The sequence below is a fragment of the Argentina anserina genome, chromosome 2 (assembly GCF_933775445.1).
Source record: "Argentina anserina chromosome 2, drPotAnse1.1, whole genome shotgun sequence".
Taxonomy (NCBI): Eukaryota; Viridiplantae; Streptophyta; class Magnoliopsida; order Rosales; family Rosaceae; genus Argentina; species Argentina anserina.
Genome location: NC_065873.1, coordinates 22,843,668 through 22,869,243, shown reverse-complemented (window position 1 = coordinate 22,869,243; position 25,576 = coordinate 22,843,668). Strand labels below are relative to the sequence as shown.

Sequence of the window (25,576 nt, the reverse complement as noted above, 5' to 3'; positions counted from 1 at the left end):
CGGGACATTCTCAAAATGAAGATTAAGAGATTCAACAACGCGGTGAACTTCTCTACACAATACGCCGTAGGATATTGTAAGAGAGGGGATTGAAACAAATGACAATCTCATCGAATGTATCACATGGCAATAGAACTACATTCTTCAACTCAAGAGTTGGAAAGACATGGTATTGGAGCAGTTGAATACCAAACAATTTGGGTGGTAAAAACCATCCAATTGGTGCGGGTGGTCACCAATAATAAAATCATTTGAGCTATGAAACGACTTGGAGAAAACCGGAAAATTAACCGGAAAACCATGTCAAATTAACTCAAAACCGGGTGAATTTTGGACTAGGAAAACATGGCAGCAAGAACTGCTGAGATATGCCGGAAAAATGACGAGAAACGACGAAAAAAAAAAAACGTTGGAAGCCGGCGGCACCGATTGCCGGAAATCCAGTCGGCAGTGGCTGGACCTGGCCGGTATGGAGGCCATAACTTCATGTCCGACAGGGAACGCCGTCCGGAATCGGATGGCGGTGCCGAAAATGCCGGAATATGGCCGGAAGGCGGCGAATACGCCGGTAAAACGTCAAAAAACGTTCCGGAAACGCCGGAACAGTAACCGGGAAAAACGACGTCAATTTTGACGTTCCGAGATCCGTTTTCCAAATTTCAAAGTCCAAAATCACAATGTAGTGCTATTGGGGTCCCATGTAACCCAAAAGTGGCCAATTTAAAAACCACGTGAGTTGCAAACGTCGACCATGCATGCTAAGCCAAGGCAAATAAAATTCTCACGAGTCAATCTTGTAAACAAGAAATACAATAAATTTTATAGAATATGCCAATATTTAATACAACACAAACAAGGTTCTAATTCCAATAGACGACTTAAGCTAAAGTCGAGCAATAATCATGGCAATGCCAACGTCATACTTGAAAAATAGTAAGCAGAAGACATAGTCAAAATAGATTGACTAATCAAAAGTCTGTAGCAACAAAATCTTGCATATCAGATTGGGCGGAGCCTTAGCCTGAGACTCAAAAATGTGTTTACTTGAGAATGGAAGAATGTTACGTTTCCATCTCCAAAATTCCCTCAAGAAATAGATACAGGTGCCAAAAATGGCATGCGTTTCTTTGATGTGGAGTATGCATCAAGGTCAACTCTGATAATACAATGTCATAGACGTTTATTAAATCACTTTTAAGTGTGTCCCATAGAATTCGTTATATTTGGGATCTTTTTGTCAGCAAATAGTGCTGCATCAGAGTAATGAATCAACTCAAATAAATGAGTACGTAGTCCTTGAGATTATCGTTTATAGACATGAGTTTAAGAAAACTCATACACTCAAATAACAGTCGCGATGGCGACGCATCCATAAGAAACGAGGGTTGTATAGGTTTCAAATAATCGAAACTATTCAAGTATATAACCGGAATTAGAAGGTTGTGATGTATATGGTCACAAAATAATCGATGCATATCGGTGATTCTCATGATCGCACCCAAAACAGCGGTGCACTCAGGCGACCACACGAAATCGATATCTTCCTTTTAAATAATAACGTGACTCCCCCAGGACCGTCACACGAAAAACGTCGACCAAGAGGGGAATCATATCCCTCTTTGGTCTCATCGGCGTTATAAGAAAGGCCGGAAAAGAAGACATGAAAAAGGCTAATAGCGCCCGATAATTTATATATATATCTTCAAAAGCAGCAACTTTAAGAAAAACATACTTGTTGGTCTGCCAAATAGACCGCATATAAGTAAATTGCTCTGCAAATCGATCGTCACGCATGAAGTTGCTTGTTGAATTCATTTTCGATCTTCGTCCGATGACATAAACATCTTGGGAGGATACGATCAAAATCATATGTAGATGACAAAAGTATCGTCCATCTCGGCATGAATGTCATCACCATAGTACGACGAGTGATCACTTTTCCTATGCAAGCACGTGAAACATAGTTAGAAAACAAAAATGTGCAAATAAACGATTTAATAAGCAATAGGAAAATAAAAAGGAAAAAAGAGAAATAGTTTAAAGGCCCAAAAGGGTAGAGAAGACGGGAGTAGCTTCTCTTGAGCGAAGAGTTTGCTTGTGCAGTTTGCGTTCATTTCGTATATATGCGGGATGAGCAATTTTGAATCCTCTGATGCGGGGTTTTTCAGGGCAAAAAGATGTTTTTGCGGAGCGAATGCGGAGGATACCCTGCGGGGCTGCGGAGGCTGCGTGCAGGGGCAGCAGGGGGGGTCGCAGGGGCTGCATGCGGGGCTGCGTGCGTGCGTGCAGGGCTGCGTTGCGGGGGCTGCAGGGCTGCGTTGCGGGGGCTGCAGGGCAGGGCAGCGTGCGGGGGCTGCAGGGCAGGGCAGCGTGCGGGGCTGCGGGGGTAGCATGCAGGGGCTGCGCGCGGGGCTGCGGGGGCAGCATGCAGGGGCTGCGGGGGTAGCATGCAGGGGCTGCGCGCGGGGCTGCGGGGGCAGCATGCAGGGGCTGCGCGCGGGGCTGCGGGGGCAGCATGCAGGGGCTGCGCACGGGGCTACAGGGGCAGCATGCAGGGGCTGCTCCGACGAGGAGATGCCGGAGGCCGGCGGTGGAGAAGAGAAAAAATTTCTAGGGCTCTAAAAGTTCAGGGTTTTAGAGCAACGTGCTGATAACGTGTTTCAGGATGAAATAATTGTGTATTATTGAATGATATGGGGGCCTATATAGGCATTACAAAACCATAATCCCATAAGATTCGGAGTCCTAATCTATTACGGAGATGCTAATCTATCTCCTAACAGGAAACTTATTAGGCTAAGACACACACAAGGGTAGAATAGTAATTCTCCCGGAACATTACTCAAATTTTAGCGTGCTTAACGTTTATAATTTTGACATAAAATACAATAACTTATATGGTAGTGTTGTATTCTTGGCACCACATGCCTCCAATCCCCTCCATCATAATATTCTTCAAATATTAGGTCCTGAAAAACATTGAAATTTATGGCACTATTGACTCTTATTCAATTTTTAGTGTGATTAAGGTATTTATAACTTAACTTACAATACGATGACCTCATAAAATTGAGTCATATTCTTGTATTCAAGAACCACTATCACAATTTTTCTCATGTGTCAGGTTATAGAAAGTCGAAACTTTAATCAAGTGTCAATAGGGGCAAGAAAATGACGCCATTTTTTTGTCCCAATTGACTCTTTCATAAATTTTAGTGTGCATATAACAAATAAAATGCTTTAAAATATGATCGCCTCATAAGACGACGTCGTATTCATGACACGAAAAAATGTTATACACTCGAATAAAATACAATTACTTTGACATCACATAACACACCCCTATACATTCGAATTAAAACGACTTGCATACCACAATTTTTATGTCGGTCAATCACGTACGTCTAGATAACATAAAATTAACATATAGATTGTTTTAGGATATTCACTTCTAAATGTGCCTTGGGTTTATTTCATATAGGATAAGGAATTAGCATTTCATGTAGTAAAAAATTTACTAATACAAATTAGTGATAGGAATCCTGCTTAGTTATGGTTTTGGACTCTATAAATGAAGGTATCTATCAATGAATAATATATCATCTCTCTATTGTTATATTATTGCATTTTCTCCTACAACATAGACGGAAACAAATTTATCGTCCACCCATAATTTGCCCAGCATATGCCCAATCTTGTTGCCATGTGTCCTTTTCTCCCTTATGTTTAATCATGTTAACCATTTTATTTTCACTTTTATTTTAACAAATTTGTTCTCTTTTATGTGGTACGGGTATAAACACGAATCGATACGCGAACACGCTAAATGAAATTTTTATTGGACACGGACAAGTTTTAAACACGTTAATTATAATTATATTTAAAATAAATATATGTATAATCTAAATAAAGAGAAAAATATAAGCAAATGTAGCTGTAATTTTGATAGCATCAAACGCCCTCGATACTACTCCAAAAGATTGCTCTTTCTTCTAATTAACACCAATCATGGCAAATTGGATCTCCAAACTCAGCCGCCAAGAGCATCCTCCAATAGGTACGACCACCGCCACTCTCTGTCTTCCTTTCTTCCTTCTCCGATTAAACGAATCAAAGCCATCTTGATATTATCAAAGGAAAGATGGCTTTGTGATCAAAACCCCTTATCTACTCTTATCATCTACCACCAAGATTCCACCTCTCAATCAACCTCAAATCCCCCTTCAGTTGAACCTAATCCCTACATGCACAGAGATCTCACCTTCTGTAGCCAACCTCAAATCCCACCTTCAATTGAACCTTATCCTCACCATGATCGATCCACAGCAAACCTTCCAACCTCATGACCTTCTTGTTTTTGGGATTTACCGAATCAAAGAAGTTCGGGGCAGACCCATCACCTTCTTGTTCGCGTGTCTGATTGCGTGTTCGTTGAGGATACGAACGTGTCGACATAGTGTCCAAACTTGAATATGCGTGTCGGGGCGTATCAGAGCGTGTCCCAACGTGTCTGTGTTCGTGCTCGTGTCCGACACGCGATACGCGGACAACCAAGAGTCCGTGCTACATAGGTTCTCTTTCTTCTTGCTCCACCCGGCAAGTTAAAAATCCGTAAGATTCGTAGATAAACTAGATTTTTTTTGCAGAAAACTGGAACAAAATAATTAATTTTCTTCAAGATACTCAGGAGACCAGGATATGAACTGCTTATCAAAAATTTCATATTGAAGCTGATGCGATGACCAACTAATGAAATACATTTAAGTCTGTATTCTTCAGAATAATCAAACCAAACCCCTTCTGCCCTTTAGTCTTATTAATTAACATGCTATATATGTTATTCATGTAGTAAGGCATGGGTGCTTTGGATTGAAGCCTGAAGGTTTGTGAGAACAAATTTTATATTATTTTAAAATATTATTTCATTCATATATAATATATAATTATCTTTTATTATTTTTATATCTAACTATGGTTAGCATTACACACGACATCATCTACTATTGATCACTGGTATGTTCTAGAATTTTGTAGACGGAATATTCTGTTTTGAACTGACGGGAAATGCTGGTCATTTTTCTTTTTCAAATATAAAACAGAGCAGAAAATTCACCCGGTTCATAACATCCATATCTTCATCGGTTCTTCCCCAAATTGTGAAATCGCGAAATTGAAGAACCTAGGGTTCCCAAAATCAACAAATCTAGGGTTTCTGAATCATGGCGGTGGCAACAATCGGAGCGGCGTCGCTCGCTCCGGTCTTCCAATTCCTCTGCGATCAAGTCAACCAATCGATGCAGAAGGACGCAAAGTTCAAAACTATCCTAGGGTTTCTCCAGTCGACGCTCGTTTCCTTCAGAGCACGAATCATCGAGCCGGTCCAAGAAGGCCGCCATGTCATGTACAAGCAAAACGAGCGGATCGAGGCCGTCGTCGTCGAATTGCAGAACGGAGCGAAGCTGGTGGCGAAGCTCCGGTCATGGAGGTCTCTGTGTCTGGAAGGTTACGCGGCGAAGCTTCTGGACTTGGATAGGAAGCTGAGAGACCTGCTGGAGTGGACTTGGATTGAGGAGATTGGGGTTGTGCGGCGGCAGAACAGCGAGGTCAACCGCCTGCAGGAAGCCTTTTTTGATTCTTACAAGAAGGTGCTGGATGCCGTCACGGTGAAGTTGGTAACTGCGGCGGAGGCGGAGGAGGTGAAGGAGGGGAGGAAGTGTACTAGTGAGGAGGTGGAGGAGGAGAGCAAGTGTACTAATGAGGAGGGGGAGGCTGCGCTTTTCGTGTTTCGGAGGCTGTTTGAGGCGGTGAGCGAGGCCGGGGAGAAGAACAGGAGGCGGTGGATGTTTAGGTTCTTGATTTCCGATATACAGAGCACAATGTACTCGTTGCAGCCGTTTTTGGAGGAGATGGCGGCGAGTAATAGGATGTTGGCCCGGCCGAAGGAGGAGCTGAGGAGCTTGGTGGTGGAGATGATGGAGGGGATGAGCGTAGTGAGGAGGAGCCACGAGGTTGCGAAGAAGTGGGAGGGGTATAGTAAGAGAAAAGATGAGTGTATTGGTGGGCTGTTGGGGCTGAATCAGTGTCTGCAGAGATATGTGTATGTTCTGAGATCGCAGACGTCCAAGAATGCGAGTCGGGCATTGGATAATGCGAGGCAAATGGAGCAGGCGGTGAATGAGATTGTGAGCAGTGTGGGACTGCTTGCTCCAGCAGGAGTTTCTGGGATAACTTGATCAATATCGAGAATTAAGGTGACTATGGACCCTGTGTTTGTTTGCCTTAGTGCCTTGTGAATGCTCATCCTGAAATTGTAAATGTACTGACATGGTTTCTGTATATACTATATACATATCATCAGACATCAGTTATTGCTTATTGCCTTTCTGATCTGGTTGTTGGTTGGTTCTTTTAGCTCCATCTTCACTTGGTTTATCATTGTCGTTTTCCTTTTTACTGAATTCCTGCAAAATCGTTTTTGGTTATTGTTATGGTGTGGAAGCATTCCAACCTTAAAGTTGTACGCCCCGAGCCTTACTCTGTTCTCCCTTATTGTGACTTTTGAGTATACTTTGATGCTAATCGATTAAGAACCCTTAGTTATTTGGGAATGAATTTCAGGGGTGGAAATGAATGGCTTTCCACCACTTTCTAGTTAGAAAATGATCTGAATACCATAGTCGACTGTAAGCCTCCGTACTGTATAACTACAGAAATGTGGGCTTTGAGTGGCCCGTGGATGGGGTTATAGTTTGATCTCTGTAAAATCTAGTAGATGAATCTGTAGTATTTACTGTCTTTTGACAAGTTTGGTGATGATGATATGTCACTTTTAGTGAGAAGCTGTTAGCATGTTACAAAATGCTAGAGGAAACACTACTCTGAGAAAGGTCATCTTCTCCTGCTGTACATAATCTTTTGGTGTTGTAAACCGGAGAGGTAAGGGAAAAGCTTGACCATCTTAAAATTCAGGAACAATGATTAAATTCTTGCTTCCAGATCACACTGGTGGACTGGTCCTTGGTTTCAGCTTCATATCACAAAGGTCTAGGATGAGAGATGAGAACCCCTAGAACAACTACCCTTTTGAGCTACCGTAAGTTTCTCGCAAATTATAAGCTTAGTTTTAGTACTCCTGCTATAACTACAGATAATCGGCAGTTCATGTTTTTGTAATCAAAATAAGATTCGCCTGAGGGGTAGTTGTGATTTTTGAATATGTCTGGTGAAGATATGATCTGAGTAGAAATGTAGAATACCTTCCTTGAATGCCAAACAAAAGCCTTCACTGATATTGCAAAAGTCCAGATTTGAAATGATTTGTCAATCGATTCATTTAAAGGAGGTGCAGCAAGAGTCGGTATCCTAACTCTATTCATTGTAGTTTTCCACTACTAAATAGGAAATTCCACATCATGCTGATGGAAATAATGTGTAATTGGTGGATCCGTTTCCTCTAAGGAGTAGGAACTTATAAATGGTTTTCCTGCGTTCAAGAGGAAAAGTGCGTGTTTTTCTAAATTCAGATCTCGTATTTATAAATGTTTGTCCTGTGACATATAAATCATACCAATAATCAAGTCCCTAACAAATCTCTCGTGAGCCCTTTCAATATCAGGAATCCGAGACTCAAGCTTTCAAAGTGAAACACATAAAACATAATAATAATAATAATAAAAGTGAAACACATACAATTAAGTTCCGGTTAGAGATATGACAGTAGCATCGATCACAGAGGCTGAAATCAGGCCATCGTTCGAGCTTCTGTTCAAGAGAGTTGAGAAAGCAATGCAGAGTTGTACCGTGTTCGAATCCCTCATCGGAAACTTCAAGTCCACGCTTGACCATCTCCAGCCATGGATCAAAGGAGACTGCAAGGGACTTGAGGACCTCGTGAATGAAGAAGGTCTAGATCTGGTTGAAAAAATTCGCAGGGGCATAGAGGTAGTAGGCACGTTCACTAACATTCAGATATGGAAGTACTACCACCGCAGATATAATTACACTGACCAGCTTGTTCAATTAGACAGATATTTTAACCAACTATCAGATTTGCTGTTGAAAAATGAAACTCGTGATTGGGAGCAACTGGTTGCTGAAATGAACAGGAGACAATCCGTCATAGCGCAGATGTTATCACAGCTAATTGTTAAAGAGAAGCTTTCGGAGATGTTAGAGAAGCAGGAAGGTTTGTCCGAAGCCTTGTTGTCATTAAGAAATACCGAAACAGTGCTAACTGTGCAGGATCGAAAGGAAGAGGAAGGCAAGGGGGAATCGTTTGGTTCATTAGAGTCAGCATATTTGAGCCTGCTTTCGAGTATTGAACTAATAAAGGAGCAGAGTGCAACTATACTTAAACCCATCCTTGGGGATCTCATAGTGACAGTCCACGACTCAGGAAAACCAAAGAGTAATGATGTCAAGTGGCACTCCAAGGAGGAACTAGAAAGTTTTTGTGTAGAAATGAACAATGGTGCAGAGATGGTTCGAGAGTGCTGCAAGGTTGGTGAATGGGCTTCCTACGACACAAAGTATAAGTACATCAACGCACTTCTCGGACTGAATCAATCTCTCCGAAGAAAGATGTACGTAGAGTTTGAGAGGGTGAGGGAAGAAATCATTGAGATGAGAAATATAAAGCCGCTGATGGAGAGAGTTGAAAGGGCTCTGGCTCTGGCAGTTGAAGATTGAGTACAGCTAAAAAAAGGCTCAAGCCGGACTTTGATGATGAATGAAATGCAGTTTGTTCAACAGAATATATATTGTGGTAACCACTCGAATCACACACTGAGTTACCAATTGCAATATCAGTTAGATTTATGTCATCGATATCTGGTTATATATATGTGTGCGTGTGTGTATTTTTGAGTTTAATCAATTCAATTAACGTGTTAGCAAAATAGTCTGCTCATAACTATTTGGTTAGCTTTACTCGTTGGTTTAAATTAGTGTTCACGATACAATGGTGGTGTTTGAATGTGTGTGTTTATGACCCAATATTGGAGCCTCATTTGAAGTTAAACTCACCCTTAAATATTTTTTTAATCTACACCTAAATTCTTTTTCAACAATCTATTTTACCCTTTTGATCATTTTTGTTTCCTTAATATTAGCTTCCATATAAAATCATGTCTAATTTAATCATTTCATTGATTTTTCATTACTTTAAATTGCTCAAATATTTGATTTCAATTTTTTTTGAGAAATTTTTTATTATATATAGAGTAGTTACTATCAAAATTTCAAAATACAAACACTACGATTTTTTTTAAATCATACGAGAGAATTTCAAAGTTGTTGTGTTTACCTGTATCATTCGTTCATTTAAATTTTTTGAATCCTTCAATAAGGTATATTACCCATGAGATATATATATTTTCTCAATTATGTTCTTTTCGTATCATTGTACCGTGATATATTCTTCGTATAGTAAATCCTTTGTTTTAGGTTTCTACTTTTCATTTTCTTCACACTACTATTACCTCATAAATAGGGACATGCGTACGTGTATTGGTATAAATTTAAAATTCAAATTATGAAAAAGATATTTGGAATGAGAGAATATACCTAACAAGCAGGTTGATGTAAAAATTCATACCTAAACTATATAGATACGTACCTAATTTTTAGGTTGTAATTATAACTAAAAAACCTACTAAATAAGGGAAAATTTTATATTTTTACCTCAAATTTAGGTTGTAAATAAATTGCTGAAAATGAACAAACATTTTAAATAAAAAGTTTAAATTACATAAAGTAATTTCGAATTAATTTTAATTTATAAATCTTCAAAATTCTAGAAATGTAAGGAAATGCTCCATAATTTTAGAAATAATAAAAAGTAAAATAAAAACTACTACTGTTAAGGAGTAATTAAGGTAGTTAATGAGAGAGCATAATTTGATGATTGAGTTATCACTAATGTAAATCAACTTTTAATAGTGATATTTTGTAATTTAGAAATAAAAAAGTGGGCTGAATATAAACCTAATAAATAGAGTTGTGTTGTAAGAAATATGGAATGGTCTACTCATTTCATTGATACTCCACTTTATATATGGGTCAGAATTATAATAGAAATAAATGGTAATTACAATGGTAATTAAAACTACATAATGATGATTGATATGTTACGTCTGTTGACCATAAACGTCATTAACTAATTCCGTTATTTACTTTAACACTCTCCCTTGTGCCGAATTGAAGATATAATGGTGCATAAGGTGTTGCCTCATTAAAAACCTTGCCAAGAAACAAAACCCAATAGGAGAAAATAAAACCTTGGTCGAATGGGAAAAAAGTATAACAAACCTATTACATTTGAGATTAAAATATATGTGCTAGATTCCCCCTAATGTCTGCACCTCTCACTGATCTTTACATTAATCGTGGGAGCTTTGATAAATTTTGCATATTTACTTTAAGCATATCTGGCGAGAACGTAGATATTGTTCATCATTACCATGTCGTATTCTCTTTTCTGTATAGGGACTAAATAAGCCTAAATTTGTAGGTATTGTTATTGCGTGGGCGCAGAACTATACAACGAATGAGAGATCAAGTCTTACATATTGTGTTAAGTGCAATGATGCGTCTTTGCACTTGTATAGAGAATCTCATGTCCCAACACTTACTCGTCATCTTCCATTTAGACGAAGACGGATCTATCTTTAAAGACTTTGACTGATCATGGGAGGCATAAAAGCCTCACTTTTAACCTTTAGAGTGTTTGAAGCCAATTGATGGTTAATCATCAATATTACAGTCATTGAGATCCATTTCGAGTCTGTGTTTTTCCAAAGATTTCTTTCATTCTCGACTTAGGATTTGTAATGGCGACATCTTTTTTAGTTCACAAAAGACTATGCAAATCCATATTGAATACGCAATGACATAATTTTTTTGATCCCTATTCCAAATCAAGTATTTACTTCGTGTACGTTTCAACTCATTTTGTAGCACTACGTAGTCTAGAACCATTTATTGGGTGGATAAAGTCTGTTCTATGACTTTCATGTATATCTCTGAATTTTGATCCCCATAAAGATATCTTGTTACAACATTCATAAGCTGCATTTGTCAGTTTTTCAGAAACTACCAAATTGATACGAGAATATCTCATTGTGGTCCAATACAAATGAATATTTTCTCATAGTTGATTCTAGTGCCATAGTGAGAGACCTTGTGTCATAAGGTGAGTCTAAACTCTTATTTCTCATACGCATCCTAACAAAGATATATGATAGGGTTTACACTTACGGTGTCGGCTTCACCTGTCCAAATATCTATCTCTTTATTAGTGAATCTTAGTTCATGCTGGATCGCATCTTTCCATTAGGCCAAAATTACTACGTTGGTATTTCTCAACGAATTATGGTTTGATATCAAGACTCAATATCCTACATCCTCATGTGGTTTGTATTTGTAGAGATCTATGCATTTGCAAGGATTTGTTCTAACATCTGAGGCCTCTCCCAGTGATAACCAAAATCCAGGAAATTCTTATGAGGCGGATTTGAGATTATGGATCAATGGATCCAATTGTGCCAAACTCGTTTTCTTCCTTTAATTGAGTATATATCGAACATAAGGTGGTATCCCCCTCTTCCTTGGAGAGTCACGGCCTATGACACCATTTATGCCACTTTATGATGTCAACATGCCACCATCTATGGTGGCAACGCAATGCCCAATTCCCCTTGAGTGGCGTCATGTCCTCTTCTTAGGACATTGAACCTTACAAGCATATTTGCAGCTAATATCTTTGATTTCATCATAAAATAGTAGAGATCAAGATGAGACACAATAAGGACAAACCACGACAATTCATGTCGTTCCACTTGAACATTCTTTGTTATTATCTCCCCCTAACGACGGGAATACTGCCTCACTAAAGTGATATTACACATATCTAGCGGAAAAAAAGATCGCTTGTCAAGGTTGCAATATAGTAGACTATCTGGATGTTCGTCTCCAACAAGAACACTTATTCACATTAATTGGCTTCACCATTATGCGATGTGGCATCGCAATTTGGCACGTAGGTTAATCTAGTTTAAGCTCAAGGATTGTAGATCCGTGTCAATCCTGGAAAGCTCAAGTATTTCCTTCGATGTTATGGATTATAATTATTTTGACAATGATTAAGGTGATAGCCAAGAACTAGTGAGTACTAAGTTATGTATGCAAAAATTATATCACCCTAAACGGAAAGGTTGGTGCACATTACCATTTACCAATATCAAGACTAGTACGTTAGTCATTTTCCGTGAGACATAAGTAACATTAGTTTTAATAGTGAATGATGTGATGACACGTGACCAGCGTGTCAACACATCAACCAACACCATAAATTATTTAATGTGTCCGCAAGTTGGTTGAATTAATCCACATAATTTTCGTTGGATTCAATCTTTGAACATAGTGACAATACATGTTCTTTGCATAAAAGATGATCTCAATCCAAATTTCTTTAAGGGATCGATAAGCTTTGAATGATTAGCTTTACATACGTAATCACAATAGATATAAGAAGCATAATATGGTGTTAGTGCATATACTTGTGTATCAAACATTTAACGGTTCCTTCTTAAATGAGCGATGCAATATGGAAATGAAATCACATCTTCAATTCCTCCATAAAATTATATTTTAAGAATTTTCACAATTCTTTATTTTTTTTCTTGCTTCTATTTATCTAAAATATGAGTGTCCTGGATGCCTCTAATATATAGACACACATATCACGACCTAGGTATTCTAGTAAATCGTGTCAAAGCCCAAATATGTCAAAATCCTGAAGGTCAATTTCTTTTGACGTTGTTGGATTCATTAAGCAATTTCTTATATACTTGCTAAATGGATTTATGAACTTCTCTAATACTCAGTTACATTTGCATTCATTAGAGATAGTGCAAAGGAAATAAACTGTAATCTCACTTATTCTTTTGACATGGAAAGTCGTTGACATAAATATTTAAAACGTATGAGGGTTCGATTGTCTTTTGTTGGTTCTTGTTACATAAAGTGTCAATGAAGTATATAGTGAAGACATGAAAATGGAATATAAAATCAAATTCTTTAGAGTAATTTGATAGAATCGTAAAACGATATCTCCATCTCATAATGCATGTACATTTTGAATCCCAAAAGATTATACATTATTGATCATTATTGATATTATTATTTATATCCACTGATATAGTACTATTATTCTTCAATACTACTACTGTGGGGATCACATGATGCATTCATTTGCATTCAGTTATTCATGTCATACTAATATTTTGTGAAGTTGCTTTACTTTATGCGGTACTTCGCAAAGTCAAAATATTAAAAATCGAACCGCCTATATCTCGATTAATATTCTTATATTCTCAATTCATAAAGAAAAATTCATAACCTTGGTTGTATGTCAACGATTGCATCAAGGTCTTGTCCAATCCAAAAATACTTCAATATCAAAGTCTAATGAAATTTTAGGCATATATTTTAGAAATTTAGTGGCAGACTATAATCAAAGTCTGAAACTTCATTAATTGAGCTAGATTCTTATTGCTTGTTTTGAATTGATTCTTTTTAAATCATGTTGATCGATATTGAATATACTTTTTCAAATCATCATACTCTCATCATTTTATATTCATTTCATAATAAGATGCTTAATTACTCATGTTATGTCCCCTGTACCTTTTTGTCACACGGTACATTGGTATCAATTGTCATTGATCCGTTTGTAGGGAACTATATGTTCATAATAATTTCCCTTTGCTTTGGGGTTATTACTGCCGTATTATGTAAATTTCATTTTGGGAAAATTTCTTTGTCCTAAGAGACCTTACTTTGTTATTCAAGATTTTAGTTACGCTTCCAAACTATTTGCAGGAAACTTTTTTGCATAATTTAATCATAGTTGAGCCTTAGTTGGCTTTCAGGGGAGGTTAGCACTCAAATTCTTTAGAGTCCAAAATATGTTGCATTGGTTTAACCAACTATAAATAGAGTACGAGACTTATTAGTTTTGCAGCCTAAAATTCTAAATAGACTCACACGAAAATTAAACATACTAAGATACATTATGGACACTTTATAGCTTTATGAAGTTGATTTATCACAATAATGAGATACAATTTAATTAATTTCCAAGAAATAAAAATCGGATTGCAAGACCAAGAATTGAAATGATCGCATTTTTTGATGTTTCGTGAAAATACTTTATCATAGTAATATGTTTGTCCTCTATTTGTTTTGGAATTATAAAATTCTCATGAAATTTCATTATCATGACAATGCTCATACAATATGCTTAATAACATAATTTTAGGCATATCATATGCACAAATAGAGCATATCAATTAACATGGTTAAGTAATTAACAAAACTTAGGCAATTATCGTATTACATGTCAAATACCATGTATATATAAATATAATGCTTGAAACTCATAACATTACGATTTAATTATATGCTAAGCAGTCAAAGTCTAAAAATTTAAATATGCAAAGAATATTACATGTCATAAATTCATAGACTACTTTGCTCATGTAACATGTATAATTTCATGTATATGAATGAAATTTAATAAAAAAGGCAACACTAATTTAGATCTTACTTTCAAGTTTGCCAAATAAACTGCATATTGAGCGATTCTTGATCTCATGATTTCATGTTGCCCGTCATATTGTTTGTGATAAATCACAACAACAACAATATTTACATGATTAGTCACTTTAATCATATGTAATGAAATTGTATTTTATTTTAATTTAGCTTATATAATGAATGTAAAATGGATTTCTGATTTTCCATTTACACACTAAAATTACTAAATTGTAGATCAATAATAGTGAATAGTAAATATGATTCATTGATTGGTAAAGTAATAAAACAATTATCTTTGATTTTTTACCGTCAGAGGTCAAATTTGAATTACCAAAGTATAATCCTCTTCTTTCCACGAATCTACGTCGTGAAGTAACTCTCCTCATTCGATCATATTCATCGTGCAATTAAATGTCACCAAAATGAAAAAACGTATGATTAATTATTTAATTACGTTAATCATATATAAAATCAGTGAAAGTAAAATCAGGTTATTAGAAATAAATATTTGTGGGTTAAACCACTTTAAACCTGGAGGCAAAATTACCGTATGTGCCCCTCTTTTAACCAGTTACCAGAGGTAATAAAATTTTATTCGTGTCTAGGAGATCCGGTTTAGGGGTGGCCGGGTCGAAATTTGCAGTCACAGATCTGTGATAGGTACGACTACGAGGAGGCGTCATCAAGGCTTTAGAGCTTGTGGCGGCAGCGTCGAAGGTCGTCGATGAGGAAGAGGCGACGTCAGCAGTGGCTAGGAAGAGGTCGTCGGAGACGATCCGTGTCGAAACCCAGTATTTCGCTGCTACGTGGTGTAGAGGTGATAGCGTCCAAGGTGGAGTCCCGATTTTGGGGCGGCCGTAAGGTCGTCGTTACAGCGTTGAATCAGAGGTCGCCATTATCGCTGATGCTGCTACTACTACTACGCCGGTGAGGATCATCGATGCCTCGTCAAGATCGGGGTCCTCTGGTCGACGTCATGGGTTGGGTTGGTGGCGTCGCAAGAAGTCGTAGATGGGTCGATCTTCATCCTCGTCGAATCTACGAAGAGGAGCAAGGTGCAATCTGGTCGCCAGAGACAAGGAGGCTCGCCGGCATGGGGTCGACGTTGGCGCTGATGCATATCGGAGGAGATGGTTGGGTGCCCTACTGGAAAAAAATATCGATTTCTGCAATTTTTCTTGTTATTTTCTTTTCCGGCATAAATTTTTTCGTCTACTGTTTGATATTTTTTTTATGGTAGGAGGGATTTTTCAAAAACTATGGTTGTTTTCTTTTCTTTTCTTTTTTGCCTGAAAACTCAAAGGTAAAGCAAAATGTTGATAACGTGTTGTAGAAAATATGGAATGGTTTACTCATTTCATTGATACTTCCCTTTATATAGAGGTCAGGATTAAAATATAAATAAATGTTAATTACAATAGTAATTAAAACTACATAATGGTGATTGATCTGTTACGTCTGTTGACCATAAACGTCATGTTATTTACTTTAACGATGTCACACTAATTATGTTTTTCCTTCAATAAATTGGGTATAAATTTAAAAGGTGAGCTGAATGTAAAATATGTCTACTTTTTTGGGTGTATATTTAAATGTCTCGTGTTGCTATATATTATGTCTACTGGTTTGGAATGGTATATTAGTGACTGCTTTTGTGTGACCAAGATCAATGAAACCTTAAAACCTCATGTAGTATCCAAGTCCCGAAGAAACATACAAGTTGGATGATTCATCTTATATTGAAATAAATAATACACAATCATGTATTGCCAATCAATCTGTGATCTGAAACCAGTAAAAATATCCAAGACCAAAACCTTGTTTGTAACTCAAAGACTCTAGTATAGAATGCAAGAGTTTGTAGCTGTAAAAGCTTGTTTATTGAATAACCAGACTGTGGCTTATATAGCCATTACAAACAGGAATGATTCAAAGATGCATCCACGATTTACAAGACTATATCGTGGCTAGGATAAAACAAGAACAATTCAAAACAAACAACTACTCCCTACAAACCAGGGTTATTCAACAGAAACACAACAAACTTAATCCATGAACTGCTAGGACTTGGTCAGTAAGTAACCAGAATTCTAACAAACCCTCCCTTAAACTGAACTGTCATTCAAGCAGTCAGTTTACCTCCTGAACAGAGCACATACCCAGCAGATCCCTCATCTTCAAGAATGCATCTAACTTTAAAGGTTTAGTCATTATGTCAGCCAACTGATCTTTAGAGCCACAATGCACCAAATCCACTACACCATCTCTGCTCAAGTCTCGAAGAAAATGGAACCTGATATCTATGTGTTTACTTCTTCCATGCATGACAGGGTTCTTTGAGAGCTTAATAGCTGAACTATTATCACAGTAAATAACACACCTTTTCTGATTGAGACCAAGCTTCTCAAGAATTCGTAACATCCATACACTTTGACAAGCACAAGAAGCAGCTGATATGAACTCAGCTTCTGTAGTGGAAAGTGTTACTACTGGCTGCTTTTTTGAACTCCAAGCTACAGCTCCAGAACTTAATTTAAACACATAACCTGAAGTACTCTTGCGGTCCTCAGTGTCTCCTGCATAGTCACTATCAGAGAAAGCAACCAACTGTTCTTCTCCTTTATTCTTGTAGAGTACTCCCAAAGCAGTTGTTCCCTTTAGATACCTGAAGACTCTTTTTACTGCTGCTTGATGTAACTCAGTAGGAGCTTCCATATAGCGACTTATAAGACTCACTGCATACATGAGATCAGGTCTGGTGGCAGTCAAGTACATAAGACTACCCACCATTTGCTTGAAAGTAGTAGAATCCACCTTTACACCACCTTCATCCTTCGTGAGTTTGCAGCCAGGTTCAATGGGAGTCTTAACCGGGTTGCACTCTTCCATTTTAAACCTCTTAAGCACCTCATTGGCATATCTTTTCTGACTAATGAAAATCCCACCTGAACCTTGCATAACTTCTACTCCAAGAAAGTATTTCATTCTTCCAAGATCGGACATGTCAAACTCCTTCATCATTGACCTCTTGAACTCTTCAAACATCTCCTCATTGTTCCCGGTAAAGATGAGGTCATCTACATACACACTGACTATAAGTATAGCTCCATCTTCCCCACACTTCACGAAGAGAGTATGTTCACTTGAGCACCTCTCAAAGCCTTCATTGAGAAAATATGACTCAATTCTGCTGAACCAAGCACGTGGGGCTTGCTTGAGCCCATACAATGCTTTCTTGAGCTTATACACCTTGTTCTCAGCACCCTTTACCTCATACCCTCTTGGTTGCTCGATGAACACTTCTTCATTGATCTCTCCATGTAGAAAGGCACTTTTCACATCAAGCTGATACACCAACCAATCTCTACTTGCTGCAAGTGCAAAAATCACTCTAATAGTATCCCATCGAGCAACGGGAGCAAATATCTCATTGTAATCAACCCCATGTTGTTGAGTGTACCCTTTTGCCACCAACCGAGCTTTGCATTTGTCTACCTCACCTTTCTCATTCAGCTTGGTCTTGAAGAGCCACTTAACACCTACCTTCTTTGCTCCTTTAGGCAACTCAGTTAATTCCCAAGTCCCATTCCTCTCAATAGCCTGAATCTCCAAGTTCATTGCATCTCTCCATTTTGAGCTCTTGACAGCTTCTTCAAAAGTAACAGGATCATTTGCTGAAGTGAACATGACAAGCTGTTGGATCAGACCCTCCCCGGACAGGCCTTCACCACTCACATAGTCTTCCATCCAATCTGGTCTTCTTCTAACCCTCCCCTGGATCGGTGTACTCACATTAATTTCACCTGAGTCAGTATATGTGGATGAACTTGAGCCACCACCACCACCTTGTGCATTATGTCCTTCAATATCACCTTCTTCCACGGTTGGACCCTCTTCTTCTTCTACTTCTTCTTCTATAGTTACTTCATTATCTTCAGTGTCACCCCATTCTAACACATCACTAATAGCTTCTTCTTTTGTTTTGCTCCAACTCCATTTTTCTTCCTCTTCAAACACAACATCACGACTTATGACAATCTTCTTTGCCGCCGGATCATACATTCTGTAAGCCTTGGATTCTTCACTGACACCCAGAAACACACACCTGAAGCTCTTGTCATCAAGTTTCTTTCTTTTGACATCTGGAATGTGAACATGACCTACACACCCGAATACTTTGAAATAATGAACTGAAGGTTTGTATCCACTCCAAGCTTCTTCAGGGGTCATATCTTTCACTGCTACTGTAGGACAACGATTGAGGACATGCACCGCCCAATTGACAGCTTCCGGCCAATACTCTTTTGGAACTTCTTTATCAGTGAGCATACAACGTACCATGTTCATTAGGGTTCGGTTTCTTCTCTCTGCAACTCCATTCTGTTGTGGAGAATAAGCTGCAGTGAGTTGTCTACTAATCCCATTTGAACTACAAAACTTGTTAAACTCCAAAGATGTGAATTCCCCTCCTCGATCAGTACGTAAACAACATATGAAGTTCCCTGTTTCTTTCTCTACCACACTTTTGAAATTTGTGAACATAGTAAGCGCTTCTGACTTAGCATGCAAGAAATATGTCCACATCTTACGGCTATAATCATCTATGAACGTAACTATGTACCTCTTATGGCTGTTTGATTCAGGAGTGATCGGCCCACAAATGTCGGAGTGTACAAGTTGTAAAGGTTGAGTAGCTCTCCACCTGCCCTTCTTTGGAAATGGATCACGATGTTGTTTGCCGGTCACACACTTTGCGCACAGTTTGGAGGAAGCTTTGAGAATTGGTAAGCCGTTGACTAGCTTTCGGTATGCCAATGTTCTCAACCCTTTCATGTGCAAATGCCCAAATCTCCTGTGCCATAGACTTGTGTTTGTATCCTCAGAAGTCATCTGAAAACACGTTGATCCTGTAGGTATAGAACCTGTAGGTATAGAAGCAAGCAACACAAACATTCTATTTGCTGACATGTTTGTTTGCATGATCAAACCTCTTGTTGGATGAAAGATCTTACATGCACCATGTTGAATTAAGATGGCTAACTTCTTCTCTTGGAGCTGACCAATGCTAAGCAGATTATTTTTGAGCTCAGGAATATAATATACCTCAGTGATTACTTGAGTTGTCTCTTGAACTTGCATTCTGATGCTCCCCTTCCCAATGACACTCATCTTTGTGTTGTTGCCAAGCTTCACCATATGCCTGAATGTCTCATCAAGCTCAATGAACCACTGCTTATCACCACTCATGTGATTACTGCATCCGGAATCCAAGAACCATACATCTTCTCTCTTTGACTGGTTCACCTCTACATAAGCCATTAGCAACATCTCCTCACTCTCATCAAGTTCAGCATAGTTAACATTCTTCTCCCATCTAGGACACTCATACTGAAAGTGTCCTAGCTTGTGACACCTGTAACACTCCACGGTCTCCTTGTTGAAACCTCCTCTTCCTCTTCCACAACCTCTGCCTCTAAAAGCTCCACGTCCTCTTCCTCTACTGCTTCCCTCTCCATTGGTGATCTTTAAAGCTTGCTCTTCCCTTGAAACTCCATTGCTTCGATTCAATCTTTGTTCATGCACCAAAAGACTACTTTGCAGTTCATCCAAAGTCATTGAGTCTAGATCATTTGATTCTTCTATGGAGCAAGCCACATAATCGAATCTAGGAGTTAATGATCTCAGAATCTTTTCAACAATGTCAACTTGTGACATGTTTTCTCCACCATTCATCTTCAACTTGTTCACCAAGGTAAGTGTACGAGCAATGTACTCATCAACCTTTTCTCCTTCTCTCATTTGAAGCACTTCAAAGTCTCTCTTCAAGGCTTGTCTGTGTGCACGCTTCACTCGGTTTGTGCCTTGATATTTTTGCTTCATGGAGTCCCAAATGCTCTTGGAACTCGACTTATCAAGTATGGTTTCCATGATAGTCCTATGGATGGCTTGAAAGAGGAAGTTCTTGACTGTGAGATCATCCTCCTTCAGCTGCTCCACTCTTTGATGCAGCTCTTCCTCTCTCTTTCTCTGTGCCTCAGTCTGTTGTCTTCCCTCAGCTACGACTGAAGAGAAGGTAGCAACCTGTTGATCCACCTGTGCTGTGGTAGGGATGCCTTCATCCACAAGCCTCCATAGCTTCCTTTGACGCAGGAAGTTCTCCATCAACATAGACCAATGGTCATAGTACCCATCGAAGATAGGTACAGACACAAGGGCTGAACGACCTTCAGCTAGCAATTTCAATTGCACAGCACTACTCTCAGTCATCGACTCTCTCTCGTGTTTCACTCTTTTGTTCTGCACTCACACTCAGGCCCGTTTCAGGGCTCTGATACCACTGTTTGTAACTCAAAGACTCTAGTATAGAATGCAAGAGTTTGTAGCTGTAAAAGCTTGTTTATTGAATAACCAGACTGTGGCTTATATAGCCATTACAAACAGGAATGATTCAAAGATGCATCCACGATTTACAAGACTATATCGTGGCTAGGATAAAACAAGAACAATTCAAAACAAACAACTACTCCCTACAAACCAGGGTTATTCAACAGAAACACAACAAACTTAATCCATGAACTGCTAGGACTTGGTCAGTAAGTAACCAGAATTCTAACAAACCTAGGGTTTCACATAGCAGCGGCGGTGTCGGGGTCGTTCCTTGCTGGCATGCAGGCACCTTCCGGTGCGGGTCATGAGGTTTTGACAGTACGGTGGTGATGCTCTTGTGGTGGGGCGAGCCAATGTTGGTAGAGTGGTAGCAGAAGGTTGTTGGTGAGGACGAAGGTCACTACTTTGGTGACGTCGCTCTTCTGAGACGACACATCTCTAAGTCTCCGATTTGCAGGTGTTGATTTCGGTTTCGAGATCGCATATTGTCGTTGCATGGCTTCCTTACATCGTTGGGTGTAGCCTTGATCTTGAGTCAGTAGGGGTTAATCCGGCGTTTCGTTCACTAAGGGAGGATGAATTGGGGAAGGTCACCTGATTAGTTGCTAACGGCACCAGCTCTGACGGATCTCTATTGGTATTCCGGCGATGGTTGGCTTTGGTGAAGGGTTGCAGGTTTTGGTTGTGGGTTGGGCCTGCGGGTTCAAGTCCATTTTCTTATCTCTCTCTAAATTGGGCTGAGTTAAGTTGGGGGACTTCTAGTAGGTCTTGACTCTTGAGTTGGTGCCCGAGGGAAGATCCCTTCATCTAGGATAGGGTTTCCATCAGTGCGTGTTGGTTGAAAGGTACACCGGTCTAAAGGCAGACACATTCGAATTCAAGTCATTCCCTTAAATTGTAGGTTATTTCTTTTATTGCTTTTTGTTTTTTGTTTTTGCCAGAATTGTTTTGGTTATTTTGGTTTTTCCTTTGGTAATTTGGTAGTTAATAATGAGATTGTTCTTGTATCGGAGCTTGTTCTTGTCTAACCTAGCAATATTTAGTCGTAATTGGCTAAGATCGAATGAAGTTATTCATTTTCTAAAAAAAAAAATCAATGAAATCTTGGTTCTTCAACGAAAATGTCAAAGGTGTATGGATGATATAGTTATATGCATCTCTATTCTCTAACACCTCTAAATTCATTATTTCTTAATTTATACCACAAAAGCGCAAACATTATATATATATATTGTTATTCTTAAAAACTTACATTATTGAATCTGATAGTGGGGGAAATGTTCTGTAAGCTTTTCTGAGATATCTAGTTAATTATGACTCATGAAGACTGACAAAACTCTTACCATCTCTTCTTGTTCAGGGATAAGATGCATAAGGGCATAGAGCTGGTTCGCAAGTTCGCCAGGTCCTCCAAGTTTGATGTGTTGACGTATTGTTTCAGTAATAATTATGATGATTACTCCGTCAAACTTGTTTTTTTGGATAGGGATCTTGGAAGAATAATAGAACTCTGGGGCTAACTACATGAATAGTATTCTAGCGATATGCCATCAATGAAACGGTGATTCTTACTCAAACTCTCAAAGTTTGGCATGAGCATGACATTCTTAGCTAAGTATATTTGTTAGCTAGAACTTCTATAAAGTGGGTATAAAAGTGGACATTATGCAAGGACTAGTGCTAAGTGCATACAAGTAAAAAGAATCTGGAACCGCCTAAGCCCCGACCAGCATCTGCCTAGGCCGCCTGGACGCCACTTAGACCTTAAAACGCCCAGAAGCTCCGATTAGGCATTTGCTCTAAGATCCCCCGCTGCCTACTGCATATTTTTGGAACATTGCTATTATCAAATACTAAGGAAATGGAAGATCATAAGTTCATAACAGACACATATACCTATGGGCACCCACATAAGTATCGTTATATATCCATCGTCTTTGGGACTGAGCTCAAACCCAAAGAACAGAAACATACATGATGCATTTTCATGTTGTTTCATTCTTATAGTGAACATTCATAAGTTCATTCACTTGTTAAGCAGAAAATGGTAATTAATCATGGTGTCTGCTCTAGTCAAAAGTAAATAGTGAAAATTGATTAGGAAATTAATGTCCCGAGCTTACTCATTTGCTATGTACTCGTGCGGCCTTAGCACTTCCGTTATACTAAATCAGTCCGACTCTCGCAAACATTATGCTAGAACAATTGAAAGATAAATAGAATATCTCTAAAAAAAACTTGTATTAAGTAAAAAAAACTTACAAGAGTGTTTATAAGTATGTTTGATGGCTTCTTGCTTGATGCCTCTATCTCTTCATCATCCAAATGGGAATGGTGCCTCTCCAAGAGAAATAGAATCATCCGGAGTGGTTTAGGTCCTTGAGGCTCTTCAAGATTATAGAGAGTTCCATAAATGTCCAAAAGTTCCCAAACTTTATAGAGACTTCTAAAATTTTCTAGAGCCTTCTATGATTCTCTAGAGGCTTATACGACATTCCAAAGTATTCTATAACATTTTATAACTTTCTAGAGTTCTAAAGCCACTCGGATGCTTACAAAATGCTTAAGTGTTATCCAATACTTTCCTTGAGCCATGCTGGTTGCAGAATACCTAATGAAAATTCTATGAAGATTCGCGGGTAAGTAACAATAAGATGTTAAAGCTTACCCTAGAAAAAGTCAAAGAATGAGATAAAGAAATCATAGCTGTGAGGTTACGAGCTCAATTTGGGAGGCACAAATGGTCCATGCGATGATGATTGTTCTCACCAGATTGGAGAGCCTTAATTCCGTTAGAGTGAAATGAACTCGATCATTGCTCTTCTTCAGCCTTTTCTGAATAAAGCCTGGATATCTTAAAGTTGCTTCCCCCTTTGGTAACTTTTCTCATGGGATGAAGTCTTTCTTTATGGAACTTTTGTTCATGGAGTCGACTATGAGCCTATGAGGGCTTAATTAACCTTGAGCTAGTTATTTTCTTCTGATTTACTATCTGAATGCAAATTAAAAATCATTTCATGTAATATGATAAACAACAAGCGATCATGGGACTAATCAAATCTCCTCATCTTTCGCCAGAACGTTGTCAATTCGACGCGTTAGTGGTGATTTAAAAAATTGCTCAACAACAATAGACATGTCTCATCCCACGTATGCTGATGCAGGCCAACGAATTTTACTTCATGAGTAGTAATTCAAGAGATATATATCTTTAAAAACCAATCGTTCATACTTCATATCTACGCTGCACGGAATCGGGTACGGGTACGTGAAAGCGAAACGTTTGAAAATACAGAAACATGATTTTCAAAATTTTTAGGAAGTGAGTACGTTTTGGAAACGTCGAAATAAAAAAAATATAAATTATATCAAAAATAAATATAATAATAAATTTTTAGTTTAAGTAACTCAAAATCTCAAATAACTTAAATAACTTGGTGTTCAACATTCGAAATAATACAAATATAATGAGAGATCTAGGTATCAACAAGAGAGAAGGAGGGTCGGTGACTCGGCAAGAGGTCAAAAATATATCGAAATAAGTCATTTGACTCGACGAATGTATGTCTACCCATTCATTTAAAAAACATAAAAAACATAAAAAATCTTTATTTTTTAGGAAACTCGCGTTTCCACCGCATTTCCAAAACACATTTTTCTAAAAACACGTTTCTAGACATTTCCGTCACGTTTTCGGAGTGGTTCCACTTCGAAAGTGGGAAACGTGGGTGATAGGACGTTTCGGTGCTTCCTAGCTTCATATATACAATGGATTGATGACAAAAGAATCTATGCATGCATCATGCATGGATTGACATCGTTCGTAATCAATTCAGGATCAGCATAAAAAAAAACATTTTGGGTTCCAAATTTTCTTCAATATTGTTCATTTGATTGAACCGTGTCACATCTTGTTAATTTCTACTTGATTATTGTCCAAGTTGAGTTTGCTAGTATAAGTAGCTACTACTCACGTACATAACGTAGTCCCTTTCAACTTTGCTCTCAATCCCAACTAAGCTATATATTAGTCAAAACCAGTGACATCTCCAATTGCCCTATGGAGGGGGGGGGGGGGGGGACTATTGCACCCCAATTAAGTTCTTTACATGTGCATCACCTACTCATTCGATCACAACCGAAAGCGAATGTAGAACACACAAATCAAACAATTATAAACAATAAACAAATTCATAAACACATACATCAATCGTTTTATCTTATCGATTAATCGAGAATAATCTAAAACATTCAAAAACACGAACCGAGTCCAGCATCAAGTAGCGTTAGCTCGTGAAGAAAATTACACCAAATTAAGATAAATTGAATCTGTCGTTGAATAGTTAACCTAGAGATCGAGTTCGAGGCTTCGAGCCATGTGTTTCCAAAGCCACGTACAGACTGAATAGATAGGCCATAAGTGCAGTGATCGGTCTTCATCATGCCCTAGTCGGGTGCTTTCAGTCTGACGATGAGACACGTGGCACTGCATGCAATAATGGATTACTATCTAGCTAGTGTCGTCGACGCCATGGGAGGGCCGTCATATTAACTTCCCCCTGCACACGTCGTTCCCCGTCAGACGACATGA

General features: G+C 38.5%; 1 protein-coding gene across 2 annotated transcripts; it reads left to right on the top strand.

The window, feature by feature from the left end:
• Positions 1–4,000: 4,000 nt before the first annotated feature.
• LOC126783141 (uncharacterized) lies at positions 4,001–6,375 on the top strand. 2 transcript variants are annotated; one of them, XM_050508550.1, is made up of 2 exons: positions 4,001–4,611; positions 5,100–6,375. In XM_050508550.1, exon 2 carries the CDS (start codon positions 5,220–5,222, stop codon positions 6,231–6,233), a length of 1,014 nt encoding a protein of 337 aa, XP_050364507.1. In that variant the 5' UTR covers positions 4,001–4,611; positions 5,100–5,219; the 3' UTR covers positions 6,234–6,375. The 2 variants fall into 2 exon arrangements, with proteins under 2 accessions (XP_050364507.1, XP_050364506.1); XM_050508549.1 differs by having other exon boundaries at positions 4,001–4,882.
• The last annotated feature ends 19,201 nt before the right edge of the window (positions 6,376–25,576 follow it).